At 41.6% G+C, this 15,874-nt stretch overlaps 1 protein-coding gene across 13 annotated transcripts in view; it reads right to left on the bottom strand.

Moving 5' to 3' along the window:
- The window catches only part of TNRC6A (trinucleotide repeat containing adaptor 6A), a 102,882-nt gene that overhangs the window by 73,000 nt on the left and 14,008 nt on the right, over nt 1–15,874 (bottom strand). For 11 of the 13 annotated variants that reach the window (XM_064592826.1, XM_064592823.1, XM_064592818.1 and 8 more), the window contains exon 3: nt 5,539–5,626. The exons of the other annotated variants lie outside the window; for them this stretch is intronic. In XM_064592826.1, coding sequence (XP_064448896.1) covers nt 5,539–5,626 — 88 coding nt within the window. The remainder of the gene's footprint in view (nt 1–5,538; nt 5,627–15,874) is intronic. 13 annotated transcript variants of the gene reach the window in all.

Here is a 15,874-nt window from a genome sequence, read left to right as displayed (position 1 = left end):
TCCTGGCTCCACCACTTGATGTGACCTTGGTTAAAATTAGTTAACTTCTCCAAAGCTCAGTTTCCTCATCTGTAAGACTGGAACAAAAACACCTACCCCAGAGCAGTTGTGAGCCTAGAAGTATTTAAATCATGAAGAGTTGGGGGGGGGGGGGCGCACGCTTAAGGACCCTGCCTGGCACGCAGGAAGCATGCAAGAGCTGGTGCCCTGGCTCAGTCCTTTCACCCTGGGAAATGGCCCAACTCAAACACACTCCAGGTTCCCAAGTCCCATTTTTTTTTCTCTTTTCCTAATCATCTACCGTATCTTCACAGTGCCAGGTATCAGAAACTAACATCAGGAATAAAGAGTTGATGGCTAAATTCGCCTATTTTAAATGAGGTAATTAGGGGTCAGAAAGCTTTTCTAGGACTTAGCAAGCAGCATTCAGCCTAGACCTCAGGTCGGCTGCATACAGAGTTTTTTTTTAAAAAAAAAAAGAACCGAGACCAGTGGAGACCAGTGAGCTGAAATCGGTGGCAGGACTGTAAGCCAACACTTGGCTGCCCTAGAGGGCTGCAGTGCTCCAGGCCTGATGATGTTACCACCCTGGCTCCTTGCACTGCTGAACAGGATCCGTAGCCTCAGACCAACATGGCCTTCGGGAGACATGATGATTGATACTAAAATTTCTGAAAAGGGGAACATAAGTTCGACATTTTCTATAATGTAAGTCTCGCTTAAACCCAAACTGAGTACATTTAAATCCACAAAGCCTATAACAATCCCCTCAGCTCCTAACACAGTAACAAAAATAGTAATGAACACTGGCTTTAAAACATTCTTAACACTAAGAGATCCCAGTTTGTATTGTTGCTTCCCTCTGGCCCCTCAACCATTATACGCTTTCTAGGAACAATTACATGCTTAAAGTAAAGGTTATACTAAATTATCCCTCTATAATTAACCTATTTCTCAACCTCCTTTTCCCTTCACTACATTTCTCTCAAGATTCCTTCTAGAAATTTCTTCTAAAAACAGAACCTGGAGATAAATCCATGGTAACAAGCTACTGCTACCACTGTTGCCCTTTTTAAGTGCAGAAGCTACATTCCCATACTGTATCAAATTATTTCCTAAGTCTTGGAATTAGAAGAAATAAGTAAACAGCCCTGACTCTTAGATATGAAATAGAAAGCTTTTCAAAAAACAAAACTAAAAATAAAGCCATCCAGTCACTGATCTCATTGTGAGAGATGTACCGAGGCTGAAATATAATGAAAAGCATGTAATTTTCATGTACAATTTCTTCAAAGAGGAATTTAGATACTTAAAATTTATATTTAAGTAGACAAAATAAAAAACTATCATAGTAAAAACATTACAGTGAGCCTTGCTGATGTCTCATCATCTATAGAAGCTGTGTTACCTGGCTTTTATTTAAAATAGCAAATAACCTGTGATCTGAATCTGAATTCCTTAAAAATACTACAGTGGCCACTGGGGACCAAGTTTCTGTACACATGGAATAAAGACTTGTTAAATGCTTTACAGAAATTACCACAATATATTATTTGTGGCTTTAAAGTTCACCTTTAGGTTGTGAAAAATAAAGCAAAAAGTATAAAGGATAGGGGCACCTGGCTGGCTCAGTCGGTGGAGCATGTGACTCTGAATCTCAGCGTTATGAGTTCCAGCCCTAGATGCAGTGTAAAGATTACTCAAAAATAAAATCTTTTTTTTTTTTTTAAAAGATTTTATTTATTTATTTGAGAGAGAGAGAATGAGAGACAGAGAGCATGAGAGGGAAGAGGATCAGAGGGAGAAGCAGACCCCCTGCTGAGCAGGGAGCCCGATGCAGGACTCGATCCTGGGACTCCAGGATCATGACCTGAGCCGAAGGCAGTCGCTTAACCAACTGAGCCACCCAGGCGCCCTCAAAAATAAAATCTTAAGGGGCAACCTGGTTGGCTCAGTCATTAAGCATCTGCCTTTGGCTCAGGTCATGATCCCAGGGTCCTGGGATCGAGCCCCACATCGGGCTTCCAGCTGGGTGAGAAGCCTGCTCTCCCTCTCCCACTCTCCCTGCTGTGTGCCCTCTCTCGCTCGCTCTCTCTCTCTGTCAAATAAATAAAAATAAAATCTTTAAAAAAAAAAATAATAAAATCTTAAAAAAAAAAAAAAAGGACAACACCATGGCAACCTAATTTTGGAAAAGTGTCAGCTGGGGGTCTAAGCAGCTTACCATCCTATTCCTAGTTCTGTCACCCTGACAAAACCATGGTTGGCCACTTTAACTCATTTTAATGCTTGACCTCTTTCTATCTTAAAAAAAAAATTAAAAATGAATAGATCAGAATAGTTATCTGAAGTCTTCTTCAGAAATAAAAATATATAGGTTTTTAACATGAGCATACATTACATAAAACAGGCAGACTGTTTTACTGTAGTGAATTTATGTTCCAACATTCATATAAATGGGCTGCCTACCTGTCTTATGTAGATGTCCGCCACCTACCTGCATACACCTGCTGGCTCCTTCTACAGACAAAAAACAAGCTTGAGGAAACCTGTCTTAAAACTCTTGTGACTCACAATCTTTCATATGGGCTGTAAGGGTGCCAACTTGGGATTCTTTTTTGTTTTGTTTTTTTTAATAGCTATTTGGTAACAGCCTATAGAAATACCAGCTGTCCTCGCTTCACTAATGTGTATTATTCAAATTCAGTTGTAAACTGACTATTTGGAATTTGAAGAACAGTTTTATTTACAGTGGCAGTGTCCCCTACTATGCTTAACATTTATTAGAGGTACTAAACTTTTCCTTTATATTGTGTTCAGTGGCCAGGGCGCCTGGGTGGTGGCTCAGTCAGTTAAGCATCTGCCTTTGGCTCAGGTCATGGTCTCGGGGTCCTGGGATGGAGTCCCCCACCAGGCTCCCTGCTCAGCAGGGAGTCTGCTTCTCCCTCTGTCCCCCCCCCCCACTTGTGCTCTCTCTCTCAAATAAATAAAATCTTAGAAAATATATCTATTGTTTTCAGTGGCTAGATATTACTGTGTCTACAGGATACACAAGGAATACCCTACTAATGCTGAAGATCTGGCAAAGGAAGAAAACACTCCCCATTACTGCTAAGGCTCTGTGATGATTCCAGTAGAATGGGGTTAGGGTGAGAGCCTGGAACGGGGTGAGGCAGGGATGGGGTGGGAAAGAGTGTGAAAAGCTGTCATTTCAGATCTGGGGAGAGGCCAAATGACACAAAAGTCATCATTCACGTGTTAAAGACACTGACTTGGTGAGTCAGAGACTTAGTTATGAAAGAAAATAAAGATGAACCTTAGCAATTAGAGCCATTCTAATTTGTTACAACCTTAAAAAATTTACTCACATCACACATTTTAAAACTGTAAATTTTAAAAAATCATTCCAGTGACCTCCTCCCTTTCTCAGAATTTTCTCAGTAAATAGGGTAAATCCTAAATAAACATGCTTCATTATATAGTACCTTCGGCTTCTTCTCTAGCCATTTCGCAGACATCCTAACTTACCAGCTACATTCTGAATACCTCAGAAGCAGGAATCAACAGGGGCTAATGCCAACACTCAGATGCTTGCCAAACTACCGATTCTACATAAAGTACATGTGAGCATCTTCTTCAACAAGTCTCTGAAGTTTCTTAGAAGCTCTCTTCACTCAGTAAATGGCCTTCACAGCACAGACCAAGAGTCTCATAAGCCTCCCCCAACCTTAACTCACAGAGGATACAACGTTTTCCACAACAAATCCTCAGCTAAAGACTATCACATTGCAAAGACCAACCTGTATCAACAGGCCTCTGACAGGTCTACAGCATCGTCAATGCCAAAACTCTATACTAGAAACCTATTCTAAACCATGACTATGACAATTACAAATGCATCCCTCCCAGTCACTCCTGAGAGCAAGCAAAAGGCCAAATGCTAAGGCCACCTATCACCTCCTCACTCTCCACCGTCCAATGCTCTATGTTCCTCCCCCCCCCACCCCCCCGCCCCGCAATACTGGCTGGTTACGCTGTCAGCTCAGCACTCCAGAACGGAAATTCTCTTTCCCCTTTCTATTCTCTAACCTGGTTAACTGCTCCCGAGATACACTCCCGTCACTCAATCTGGAACCGGAGCATCAATCAAAGTCACTCTCCCTTAAATCCTTCCAACAAACCCTGTGGGTTCTTTCCATAGTCCCTCCACCAGCATCTGAGCCTCTAATTTCTACCTCCTCCAATCCAAGCCCACAGTTTGCTAAGGTAAACATTCTCAAGCACAAACTTTTACATCAGTCTACTGAAATGCCTTCAGTGTTTTCCCCAACACTTAGCAGCTGAAACCCGGGTAAGAGTCCACAGCTACCACCACCTTCTGCAGTCTCATCCTCTGACACCTCTGCCCTTGGCGTCCCACCCCCACCAATCAAAACCCATACTTCTATAAGGCCGTGGGCACTTACTGCTGAATTTACTCTGCGTGGAATCCCTTTCTATTCCACTCCTTGTTCACTTGGCTAATTTCTACTCTAAGAAAATTCTCCCTTCTGTCGGCCCCATTCCAGGCTGAGTGAAGCGGGTCCCTGTGTTTCAACAGCTCCCTACCTACCGCAGATTTGGTTGCTGTGTTTTTCCCTGTTAAATAATGCGCAGAGAAGTGTGCGGCTGTAACAAGTGCCTGGCACAGAAGAGGTATAGGTCAGAAATTAAAGTCAGAACTGTCACTGAACACGGAAGTGGAACAGTAATTTCACGTGACCTTTTAGAACATTTTCAAGGTCCTTGAAACCTTGATACAGCAGGAGATGAGTGCCCAGCTGTCGTCAGGATTCATATTAATTCGTAAAAAAATCTTTAGAATTATGAACATAATCTTTTCTTTTTCTACAATTTGTATTGTTTTGGTTACAGTTTCTGACAACATAAGGGCTAGAGATCTTCTGCAGCAAATGATGTCCTAGGGTTATTTTCAAATATCTTACTGTAAACAGCAAATTCTTGAAATCAGCCCAGGTACTAAACAAAAAGTGAAAATGAAACTGACACTTTATTTCCTATTACGTGCATTATGTGTATTACGTTATCTCATTTAATTAAATTCTCATCTTACAAAACATAAGGAAACTAAGGCCCAGAGAGGCTAAACAAAGCTGAAGGACACACCGTGCAGTATGCCATGTGGGAGAGCTAGATTTCAATGCAGCTCTCTATGCAGCTACAAATTCCATGTTCTTCTCATGTATAGAGAGATGCATATGTCATGAAAACCTAGGAACAACAGCTAATCGAAAGATAATGACCTATATAAAGCACTTACCTTTGAAAAAACTATTGGCAAGATTAAATAACTATGCATTAAATCGTACACACTTGGCAAGTTACTACATATGCATAATCAGAAACATTAAATATTAAAATGAATCTCCACTGAAATTAAAACATTCAATCAAATGCTTTAAAAAATCCAATAAGAGTAGTTTTCTTTTTAAATCTGTTTAGACCGCTTAATATAGATAGTTGATACATATATACTACCTTCTTTTGAGCAGCTTCCTTCTTTTTCTTGTCGTCTTTTTTCTTTTTCTTTTCTTCCATCAACTGTTCTTCTTCTTGCACTAAATCCCTGAACCACACAGTTGCAATTAACTTTCCCAAAATGTATTAAGAAATAAAAATAATGTTGCATACAGATTCATTTTCACTCTTATTAGAAGACATGGAAATTACTCTTTTTATTATCATTCATTGAAATAAACCCCAGCTTGCAACCTCCACCTAACGCTGGAGCTACTATTTAGTACTCTGTTTTAATAAGTCACAAGTAGCAGAGCTTTGATCTTCATGTCAAAGAAGACAACCTAAAATGAGCATATTTTACTCTGGGAAACAAGCTATTCTCTCTGATTCTAGAATGTAAACACCGTGTGAGCCAGAGTTACCTTGCTTCTGGCCCCAATTATCAATTAGTAGCTAGTAGCAATGCTTCAGACCTATTAACTATTTTTTTAAACACAAGTTATTCATTAAAAAAAATCACGTAGTTCAGCTTTACAATAATTTCATACCCCATAAACATTCCAAACTATTCTGGGAATCAATAATACACTTATTATATAAGTTTGTTTCAATTCTTAAAATCACAAATGCTGAAAGTTGTCAACAGAACCCCTGGTTCAGGATTTCAAAATGATAGAGAGCCTGGGTAAATGGGTCTGCTTCTTCCTTTCCTCCACCTTATTGAAATGATAGGAAAGAAGGTAATATGTCTCTTCCGAGCTGAGGCATATATACAAGAGCAAAGAAAGCTACAACCCAAGAATAAACAGGAGAGAAGTCTTAAATGGATGCATGTGCCATCCTCCCGTGGAGTTCTAAAGAGGCTCCAACAGAGCTAGGAGAGCAGAAAGAGGTGTGGAGCAAAAAGATTGCCTAAGGAATAGAAAGGCCGAAACTATTCAACCCCTCCTATCCACCTTCCACCCCTTGACGACATGGCCATGCATAGCAGCTACACTTGATCCAGCCTAAAACCAAAGAAACACTCTCTAAAGAAACAAAACCTATGCAGGAGGCAGGCAGGGCTCCTGCAAGGGGTATGGTGCCCCAGATCAAAGTCTTCTTTATTGGAAACTTCCACCACTCTCCTCCATCACACCCTAGAGTGAAGCCTGTCAATCACCACACTTCCAGACACAGAGCTCAGTACCAGCCATTCTGGTCAAGGCAGGAGCCTCTAGGGAATGCGGAAAATTGGAGGAAAAGTTAAGAGGAGACTCACTCCAGTTACCTACATTAGTAACCCTAGATTCTAGAACCTAAACCTTCATCCATAATATCAACAGACAACCAAAAATCAGATACTTGAAGAAAATCAACACAGAGAAAATACCTAACTCTGCCCTGAGGAAGCGAGGAAGCTTCCCAGAGGGAACATTATAAATAACAGACAGACAAGGCAAGGTTCAAGGAACATGAACTAGACATTTGGGGAACTGCAAATAATTTATCAAGGCTGAAATGCAGATGGCAATGGGGATGCAGAAAAGAAAATGAGAAAGACAAGCAAATACAGAGGAAACTGCAAGGGCTGCCACAAGGGGAGCACAATGAGATCACACTCAACTTAAGCTGGCTTGTTCACGGAGAAACTGAGAGGAGCCACAGGTAGGCAGGCAGCGAAAAACAAACTGAGTGACATCTTGGATGACTGCTGGTGATCCAGCAAGGTTGAGAATGTGACTGCTAAAATCAGTTAGAAGTTGGAAGGAGAGTAGAACTGTTGCTATATTCCCTTGTCATTTTGTTCCCAGTAGAACTGCCATGTGGCTAACGGAGTAGCAAAACAGACTCACGCCAACCACAACCATGACTCATTCTTGCCTCTTCCATGTGAGGGAGGCAAGGAGAGTGAGCGAGCGAGCTCACACTGTAATCCTGGGTAAGTCAGGGACCGAGCTAGCCACAGCATATGATTAAAAGTAAAATCAGTAGGGCGCCTGGGTGGCTCAGTTGGTTGGGCGACTGCCTTCGGCTCAGGTCATGATCCTGGAGTCCCGGGATCGAGTCCCATGTCGGGCTCCTTGCTCAGCAGGGGGTCTGCTTCTCCCTCTGACCCTCCCTCTCATGTGCTCTCTCTCTCTCATTCTCTCTCTCTCAAATAAATAAATAAAATCTTTAAAAAAAATTAAAAAATATATATAAAAAAGTAAAATCAGTAAACAAATGAACTTACATCACTGTCATGTCATCCATCAAAAGCAGATTACTAGCTCTAATTACTTAACCTTCTACAGCCTCAGTGTCCTCCTTAAAATTGGAGATTAATTTCTGTACTTCTACTTCATAACATTTTTTTAAGGATTAAATGGAGAGCACTTTCTTAACACAGTGTCTCTAGTGAGCACTCAAATGCCTAGTTATGAACTCTGCTCACCAGTTCTCAGCGGCACCCAGGACTGTCTTTACTTTTGTCAAGATTTTATGGGCACTTATGATACAAAAACATCAGAATCTTCAGCATTTGTTCTCTGTGTCCTCCCGTGAATTAGACACAGGTCCTTGTCCAATCTTGGATTCCCCGCCCCCGCCCCCTCTCTCCCTCTATAAATAAATAATTTAAGTAAATGTCAGTAACTATGTTGGGCACTTTATGTGTATTTTCCCATTTCATTACTACTTTTTAAAAAATGATAAAGATGTTACCCTTTTATTGATGAAGAGGCTGAAGTGCAGAAAAGTGAAATGAATTGTCCAAGGTCATATAGCTAGTACAGGGTAGAAACAAGATTCAAATCAAGGCTCTCAATGTCCTGGTCTTTCCTCTACAGCATGAAACCTCCCACAGTAAAGTACTAGCTCCTTTTAGGAGCCACAGAGAATAAATCCCTTTGCCTTAGACAGATTAACTGCCAGATCTTCTTACTTATAACAATATATCTTTTCCCCAGACTGTGTGCCTCCACAATCCTTTCCTTATTTCCTTCCACCTTTTACAAGAACACTTTTAACAGAATGTACTGCAGGAAAGACAAAGTATTAGAGTTCCCAGAACCATGTGATCAGGAGCAAGAACAAGGGGGAAAAAAAAAATCAAAGACAAAGACTGAACAGCCACTGGTCTGAAGAGGGGACCAGGCACTGGTGATCTTTAAGAGAACAACTGCAGGGGCACCTGGGTGGCTACGTCGTTAAGCATCTGCCTTCGGCTCAGGTCGTGATCCCAGGCTCCTGGGATCGAGCCCCGCACTGGGCTCCCTGCTCCGCGGGAAGCCTGCTTCTCCCTCTCCCACTCCCCCTGCTTGTGTTCCTGCTCTCGCTGTGTCTCTGTCAAATAAATAAAATATCTTAAAAAAAAAAGAGAGAGAGAGAGAGAGAGAGAGAACTGCAGCATTTATTTTGTGAATGTCTGTGGGAGGGCGATGTGGGAGAAACAATTAGATACAACTAGTGAATGGCTGTAAGGTCCCACATCTGAGGAGTTCAATAACTTAAAAAGAGAGAGAGAGAGAGAGAAATAGAAAGGTAGCTAGAATGGTACCAGAAATGAGAAAAAAAAGGGCACCTGGGTGGCTCAGTCGTTAAGCGTCTGCCTTCGGCTCAGGTCATGACGCCAGGGTCCTGGGATCGAGCCCCGCGCATTGGGTTCCCTGCTCCACGGGAGGCCTGCTTCTCCCTCTCCCACTCCCCCGCTTGTGTTCCTGCTCTCGCTATGTCTCTCTCTGTCAAATAAATAAAATCTTAAAAAAAAAAAAAAAAGAGAAAAAATAAAATGTCCTTGAGGAAAAACTCATGGAAATGCCAAGTGCATGACAGAGAACATAGTACGCTATCATCTGTGTAAAAAGCAAGAGAGAGGATATGCATTCCCCTTTCCCTCTATGTGTACAAAATGACTGTGAAAGAACACCTAAGAAACAAACAGCGACTGTGGGGAGGAGGAGGGAGGAACTGGGTGGGTGGAGGATGGGAGGAAGGCTCTCACTGTACAAACCTCTTCATCTATTTTAATTTGATTCATCTGTGAATGACAGCATTAAAAAAATTAAATATTAGGGGCGCCTGGGTGGCTCAGTAGGTTAAGCGTCTGCCTTCAGCTCAGGTCATGATCTCAGGGTCCTGGAATCAAGCCCCGCATCAGGCTCCCTGCTCAGCAAGGAGTCTGCTTCTCCCTCTGCCACTGCCCCCCCGCCCCCCGGCTTGTGCTCTCTCTCTTTCTCACTCTGTCAAATAAATAAATAAAATCTTTAAATAAATAAATACTATTTTTTAAAAACACACTGCTAGTTTTTCTTTTCGACAAATGCAAATTAAAAGACAAAACTCTAATGTTATACCTTTTCTCTTTCTTTTTTTTTTTAGTAATTTTATTGATAAAAATGTTCAAGAGTAATAATATCTAGTGCTGGCAAGAATGAGAGTTAAGAGGTTCTCTTACATTGCCAGTGGAAAACTACTACAATCTTTTGGGAAGTAATGTGGTAAGAATTTTAACAACTGAAGTTATATACATTCTAGCCAGCCACCCCATTCTGCAGAATGTATCTGATGGTAATAAACCCCTAGAATGCAAGGCCATGTGCACATCAAAGTCCACTGCAAGGTTCACAAGGGCTGAAAAGCAGAAAAACAGAATGTCCCTCAATAAAGAAATGGCTTTTCTATGGTATAGCATAGCATGTTGTACTGAAAAGGAGTTGGTCTGTTTATTAATTCAAAGGAAATTTCTTTTTTTTAATTTTTTTAAAGATTTTATTATTTTTTTAAGTTACCACTACACTCAGCGTGGGGCTCAAACCTAAAACCCCAAGATCAAGAGTCACATGCTCCACCAACTGGGCCAGCCAGGTGCCCCAGGAATGTTCTATTTTTAAAATATGATAAGCAAGTTGCAGAAATGTGAACATGTTATCCCATACTTTATTCAAGCTGTTTGTATGTGTACGTGAACAACTTTATACAAATTTAGAGAAAGACAGGAGGCAACACCCTCCTGAACTAGGAATATCAGAGTAACCTCACAACTGGACCAAGTATTTAAAGAAATATTACGTTTTTTAAAAAGTGCATCTCAGCTCTGGCTGGCTCAGTCAGAAGAGCATCCGACTCTTGATCTCAGGGTAGGGAGTTCGAGTCCCACGTTGGGTGTAGAGATTATTTAATAAATAAACTTAAAAATATATATATATCTCGGGGTGCCTGGGTGACTCAGTCGTTAAGCGTCTGCCTTCGGCTCAGGTCATGGTCCCAGGGTCTTGGGATCGAGCCCCACATCCAGCTCCCTGCTCGGCGGGAAGCCTGCTTCTCCCTCTCCCACTCCCCCTGCTTGTGTTCCCTCTCTTGCTGTGTCTCTCTGTCAAATAAATAAATAAAATCTTTAATATATACATATATGTAAATATATATGTATCTCAATTTGAAATGTTGTGTTACGTGTACATTATTTTTGTAAATTAGTACCAAAGTAATGTTTAAAACACCATAATGTCCAGAATTTGCTTTCACTATCCAGGCCCCACCCCACTGCTCAAAAAAACAGAAAAGAGAAAAATGCAACATGATTGACAAAATGTTGGCAATTGCTGAGACTGGGTAATGGGTGCATGTATCTTCCTGATTCTGTTCTCTTCTAATCTGTGTATGTTTGAAATTTTCCCTAATAAAAGACAAAAAATTACAAGCCTCCACACAAATGATTAAAGGCAACAAGAAGGGAGATTAGAGACAAAGGAAGAAGCAAAAGAGGGTCAGAACCAAGAGTCCCGGGAGCAGGAAGAGAATGGGTAAGGCAAGTTGCCCATGATGGCAGCAGGACACAGCTGGGACCTAGAATGACCCTCCTTGTCCTGCTTTTCCTGATGCTTGATGGGTCAGTTTTTTCTACATCCCCAACATGACTATCATTGTAAGTAATCACTTCCAAAGGGTACTCTTATAAACTGCTGTTGAAGTAGGGACTAATAAAGCCCACCGGTGAAGAATTTGGAAGTATCTAATATCAGATTTTCAAATGTCACTACGTTATGACCCATCAATTCCAATCAAAGCCCATAAAAAAGAAACTGTAAAGAAATAGATACTGCAAAATAGCCTAACAGCCAGTCAGTAGAGGAAAGTTAACAAACCATAATGTACTCATACCATGGAATCCTACACAGTAGTTTAAGAAATGGAAGGGGTGGGGGGCACCTGGGTGACTCAGTCATTAAGCGTCTGCCTTCGGCTCAGGTCATGATCCCAGGGTCCTGGGATCGAGCCCCGCATCGGGCTCCCTGCTCAGCGGGAAGCCTGCTTCTCCCTCTCCCATTCCCCCTGCTTGTGTTCCCTCTTTCACTGTGTCTCTGTGTCAAATAAATAAATAAAATCTTTAAAAAAAAGAAACAAAGAAATGGAAGGAGGTTTGTAGATTTCCATGGTGTGCAGAAGAATTAACACAGCAGGTGTGAGACTGTGATCTTTAGAAAGGCTGGCCGTTGGCTGGTGTCAAGGAAGCTGGATTTCAGAGAGGTTCCCACCATTCCCTAACTGATAAGCAATACATTCCCTAACTGTACAAGCAATACAGTTTATGCTGAAAACCTTTCCTTTTGGGAATCTGGAATTTTGGTACGTGTTAGACAGAGGATGCATACGTGACTGGCCCCTATCAGAAACCTTGGGCACTGAATTTCTAATGAGCTTTCCTGGTAGACATTTCACACATGTTGTCATAATTTGATGCTAGACAAATTAAGCATGCCCTGTGTGACATGACAAGGAGAGAACTCTTGGCAACTTGCACCTAGTTTCCTCTGGAATTTGTCCAATGTGTCTTTTCCCTTTGCTGATACTTTTGATGTAATAAATCATGGCCATGAGTATAACTGTGTGCTGAATCCCAGGGAATCATCAAACCTGAGGGTGGTCTTGGGGACCACCTGACAAATATGGCTTTACAGATAAAGATCTCTAGGACCCGCTGCTGAGTCAAAAGAAGGTCAATATTCAGATCAGTGTATCATTTGTTAGAAAAACAAGAGGAAAATCCCATTAAAAAGTACACATTTTCCACAGTACAGTAGGGAAGCAGACCCTCAAGGTACCTGGATGAGCTGACTCTGAATCCAAAATTATTTAGTGATAACCTATGCAATGTTCAGTCAATAAACCAATAAAACTGTGCTTAGGAATTCCTATAAGCCAAGTAGTCTCTGTGTACTGGGAGAACCTAAGCAGAAAACATGATTTTAAACAATAATTTTGTAGAAACAACTGGACACACCTGAAAGAAGGAAACAAGCAGTCTTTTGGTAGAGGCTGTAAGCAAGTTTAGGAAAATAAGATATGCACATGAGCTGTTTCAGCCATGGAAGGCTTCAAGGAGCAGTTAAGCAGTTGATCCTAAAGGATCTTGAAGAAGACTCTTCTATAGACAGAGAGGTGGGCCTTTTCAGGCCAGGGAGCACAGAAGGGCACGGACACCAGCAAAGCAGGGAGACTTGTCAGCATGGTGATTTCAGGGAGCAGGACTGACAGGGAAAGAAAAAGGAAGGAAAAGCTGGGTAAAAGTAGGACATAAATTGCTAAACAGGGTGAGAAGGCTGCTGTAATCATTTGAGTAAATGTGCAATGCCCTGAGCCACAATGGTGGACTGAACTGGAAATGAAAAGCAAAGAATAGGGGCGCCTGGGTGGCTCAGTCATTAAGCATCTGCCTTCGGCTCAGGTCATGATCCCAGGGTCCTGGGATCGAGCCCCGCATCAGGCTCCCTGCTCTGTGGGAAGCCTGCTTCTCCCTCTCCCACTCCCCCTGCTTGTGTTCCCTCTTTCACTGTGTCTCTCTGTGTCAAATAAATAAATAAAATCTTAAAAAAAAAAAAAAAAGGAAAAGAAAAGAATAACACCAAGGTAATCATGAGAAATTGGAATGGTTGACAGTATTAAGAACGACAGGAGAGCTAGGTTAATGACAACTCCAGATTTTAGAAAGCAAACATTTAAAAATGGAGGCTCTGCTGTTAAAACTGATCATACGGTAATGGGACGAGGGGTTAGATCTTGTTTTATGAAACAGAAGACCCAGGGCAGCATTCCAGAGGGCCCAACTAGCCTATCAGTCAGCAACTTACCATAAGGCTGCTCGTCACCAGGCAGAAGCCAGCTCTAGGTGACAAGCTGGTTATGAAAATACATTTCACATCTTCTGCCAAAAATGCTCTTCTCCTACTTTCCCCCTTACACTCTATTCTATTTTCTCCCAGCCTTCCTGCTTCCTCTTTCCTAGCTGCTTGCCAACCGTCCCTTCTCTTTTTGTCCTTCTCGTCCTCCTACACGTAAATTAATCACCAAAGCCAGTCTAGCACCCCACAGTACAAAGCCACCCGTAACCGTCAAAACTATGATCTCGCCACATGGTAGAGATGGAAACCCAGCTGCAGCAAGAATAGGCAAGAATGAAATCAGAGGTTTGGAGAAGTTTTCAAAACCTTTGGCAGTGATACGAAGAAAACAGAATAAAAATGAAGTTTTACAAATAAAGACGACTAATACTTATTTGTAGGTAGAAAAGGGGTCAGGGAATAAAAGTACTGGAGGAAGTGGTGGCAGAGAGAGTGGCACAAGAGAGGCTAGTTTCCAGTCACAGCTAGTTTAATCTCCACAAATGCTGAAGGAGTTCAATAAAAGTGATGCGTCCATAAAATGGAATACTATGCAACTATGTAACAGAGAAGACCTCCATGTTCTGGTAGGAAAGGATCTGGAAGGCGTGCAGTTAACTGGAAGAAAGCTAAGGTGCAGTACACTGTGTTTTGTGTTAAGAGGAAGGAAGAGATAAAAATATATATCCCCATGTGTTTGTATGAAGAAATTCTGGAAACACACACATAAATAAATAATACCTATTTGTGGCAGGAATATGGGGAGCAAAAAGGACCAGAGAAAGGATGGCAACAATACCGCATATTTCTAGATACTATCTAATTTTGAACCATAAAGCACAGACTGAAAGCTTAGCTTTGGAGGCACGGGTGGTAATGAAGAGTCAGCAAACCTTCCCCTTAAGAATGAAGGGAAAATAGGAAAATAGGACAGAGACGGCAGTGTCTTATCTGATGATACAGTCTGGATCTCTTCAAAAAGTAAGAAGTTGAGCATAAAGGGGGCTTCCACTGGCCCCATAATCTGAGCAACAAAATAAGGCAAATAAAGGATTACAACCCATTGAATAGAATAAAGTAAGAATCCATGAGTCCTTACTGATATTAACAAATGGATGGATCGATGAAGGAACAGGATAAAGGGAAAGATCTTGAGGCAGAACGTCAACTAATGTAAAAAGAATGACGACCCTGGAAAGTCACTATTTGGCGATCCATTGATTCAGGCAAGAATCCTGATGAAAAACAAGGTGTTTTACACAGTCTCAAAGTTCTCCCAACAGTAGTTATTAATTAAAAAAGCACAAATCTGAACTTTATGGTTACAAACCTGACATAGAGCACCTTAAGCAAGTAACTGCAGTTACCATCACCGGTAATGAGATAAATGAACACCACACACCTCCTGATAGGATGCACTAGCTAACACACAACATTGGTTCTGGGCTACTCCTGCCACAAATGCATAACCCGAACCCATCAAGAGGAAACATCGCATGGGACGCCTGGGTGGCTCAGTTGGTTAAGCGACTGCCTTCAGCTCAGGTCATGATCCCGGAGTCCTGAGATCGAGTTCCGCATCGGGCTCCCTGCTCAGCGGGGGGTCTGCTTCTCCCTCTGACCCTCCCCTCTCTCATGTGCACTCTCTCTCACTCATTCTCTCTCTCTCTCTCTCTCTCTCTCTCTCTTAAATAAATAAATAAATAAATAAATAGGAAACATCACACAAATATGGACTGAGAGACATCCTATGGAAGAACTAGCCTGGACTCTTTAAGAAGTATCAAGGTCTTCAAAAACAAACAAACTTCCAGAACGCAGGTGACTAAACGAACATGAAAACTAAATGCAACCTGTATTCCTGGGTTGAATCTCTGACAAGAAAACAATTTTTTGATTTGCTCTAAAGGTTATTGAAACAACTAGCAAAATTTGAGTAAGGTCTACGGCTTTGCTATTAAGACTGCACCAATATTACTTTCCCAATTTTGATCATGGTACTGTAGTTACTAAGAAAATGTCTTTGGGGTGCCTGGGTGGCTCAGTCGGTTAAGCATCTGACTTCAGCCCAGGTCTTGATCTCAGGGTTTTGAGTTCAAGCCCTGCGTTGGCAATCTACTTAATAAAAAGTCTTTGATTTTAGGAAGTAACTATTTAAAAGTTTTTAGGGCCACAGGAACATCATGCCTTCATGTCACTCTAAAAGGGTTCAGGAAAAAACAGTATGTATGTAACAA

Source organism: Mirounga angustirostris, unplaced genomic scaffold, assembly GCF_029215605.1.
Source record: "Mirounga angustirostris isolate CCGP_5_RB_7025 unplaced genomic scaffold, mMirAng1.0.hap1 SCAF_5, whole genome shotgun sequence".
Lineage (NCBI taxonomy): Eukaryota > Metazoa > Chordata > Mammalia > Carnivora > Phocidae > Mirounga > Mirounga angustirostris.
Note: the sequence above shows the minus strand (reverse complement) of the source record. Positions and strands in the feature narration are given on the sequence as shown.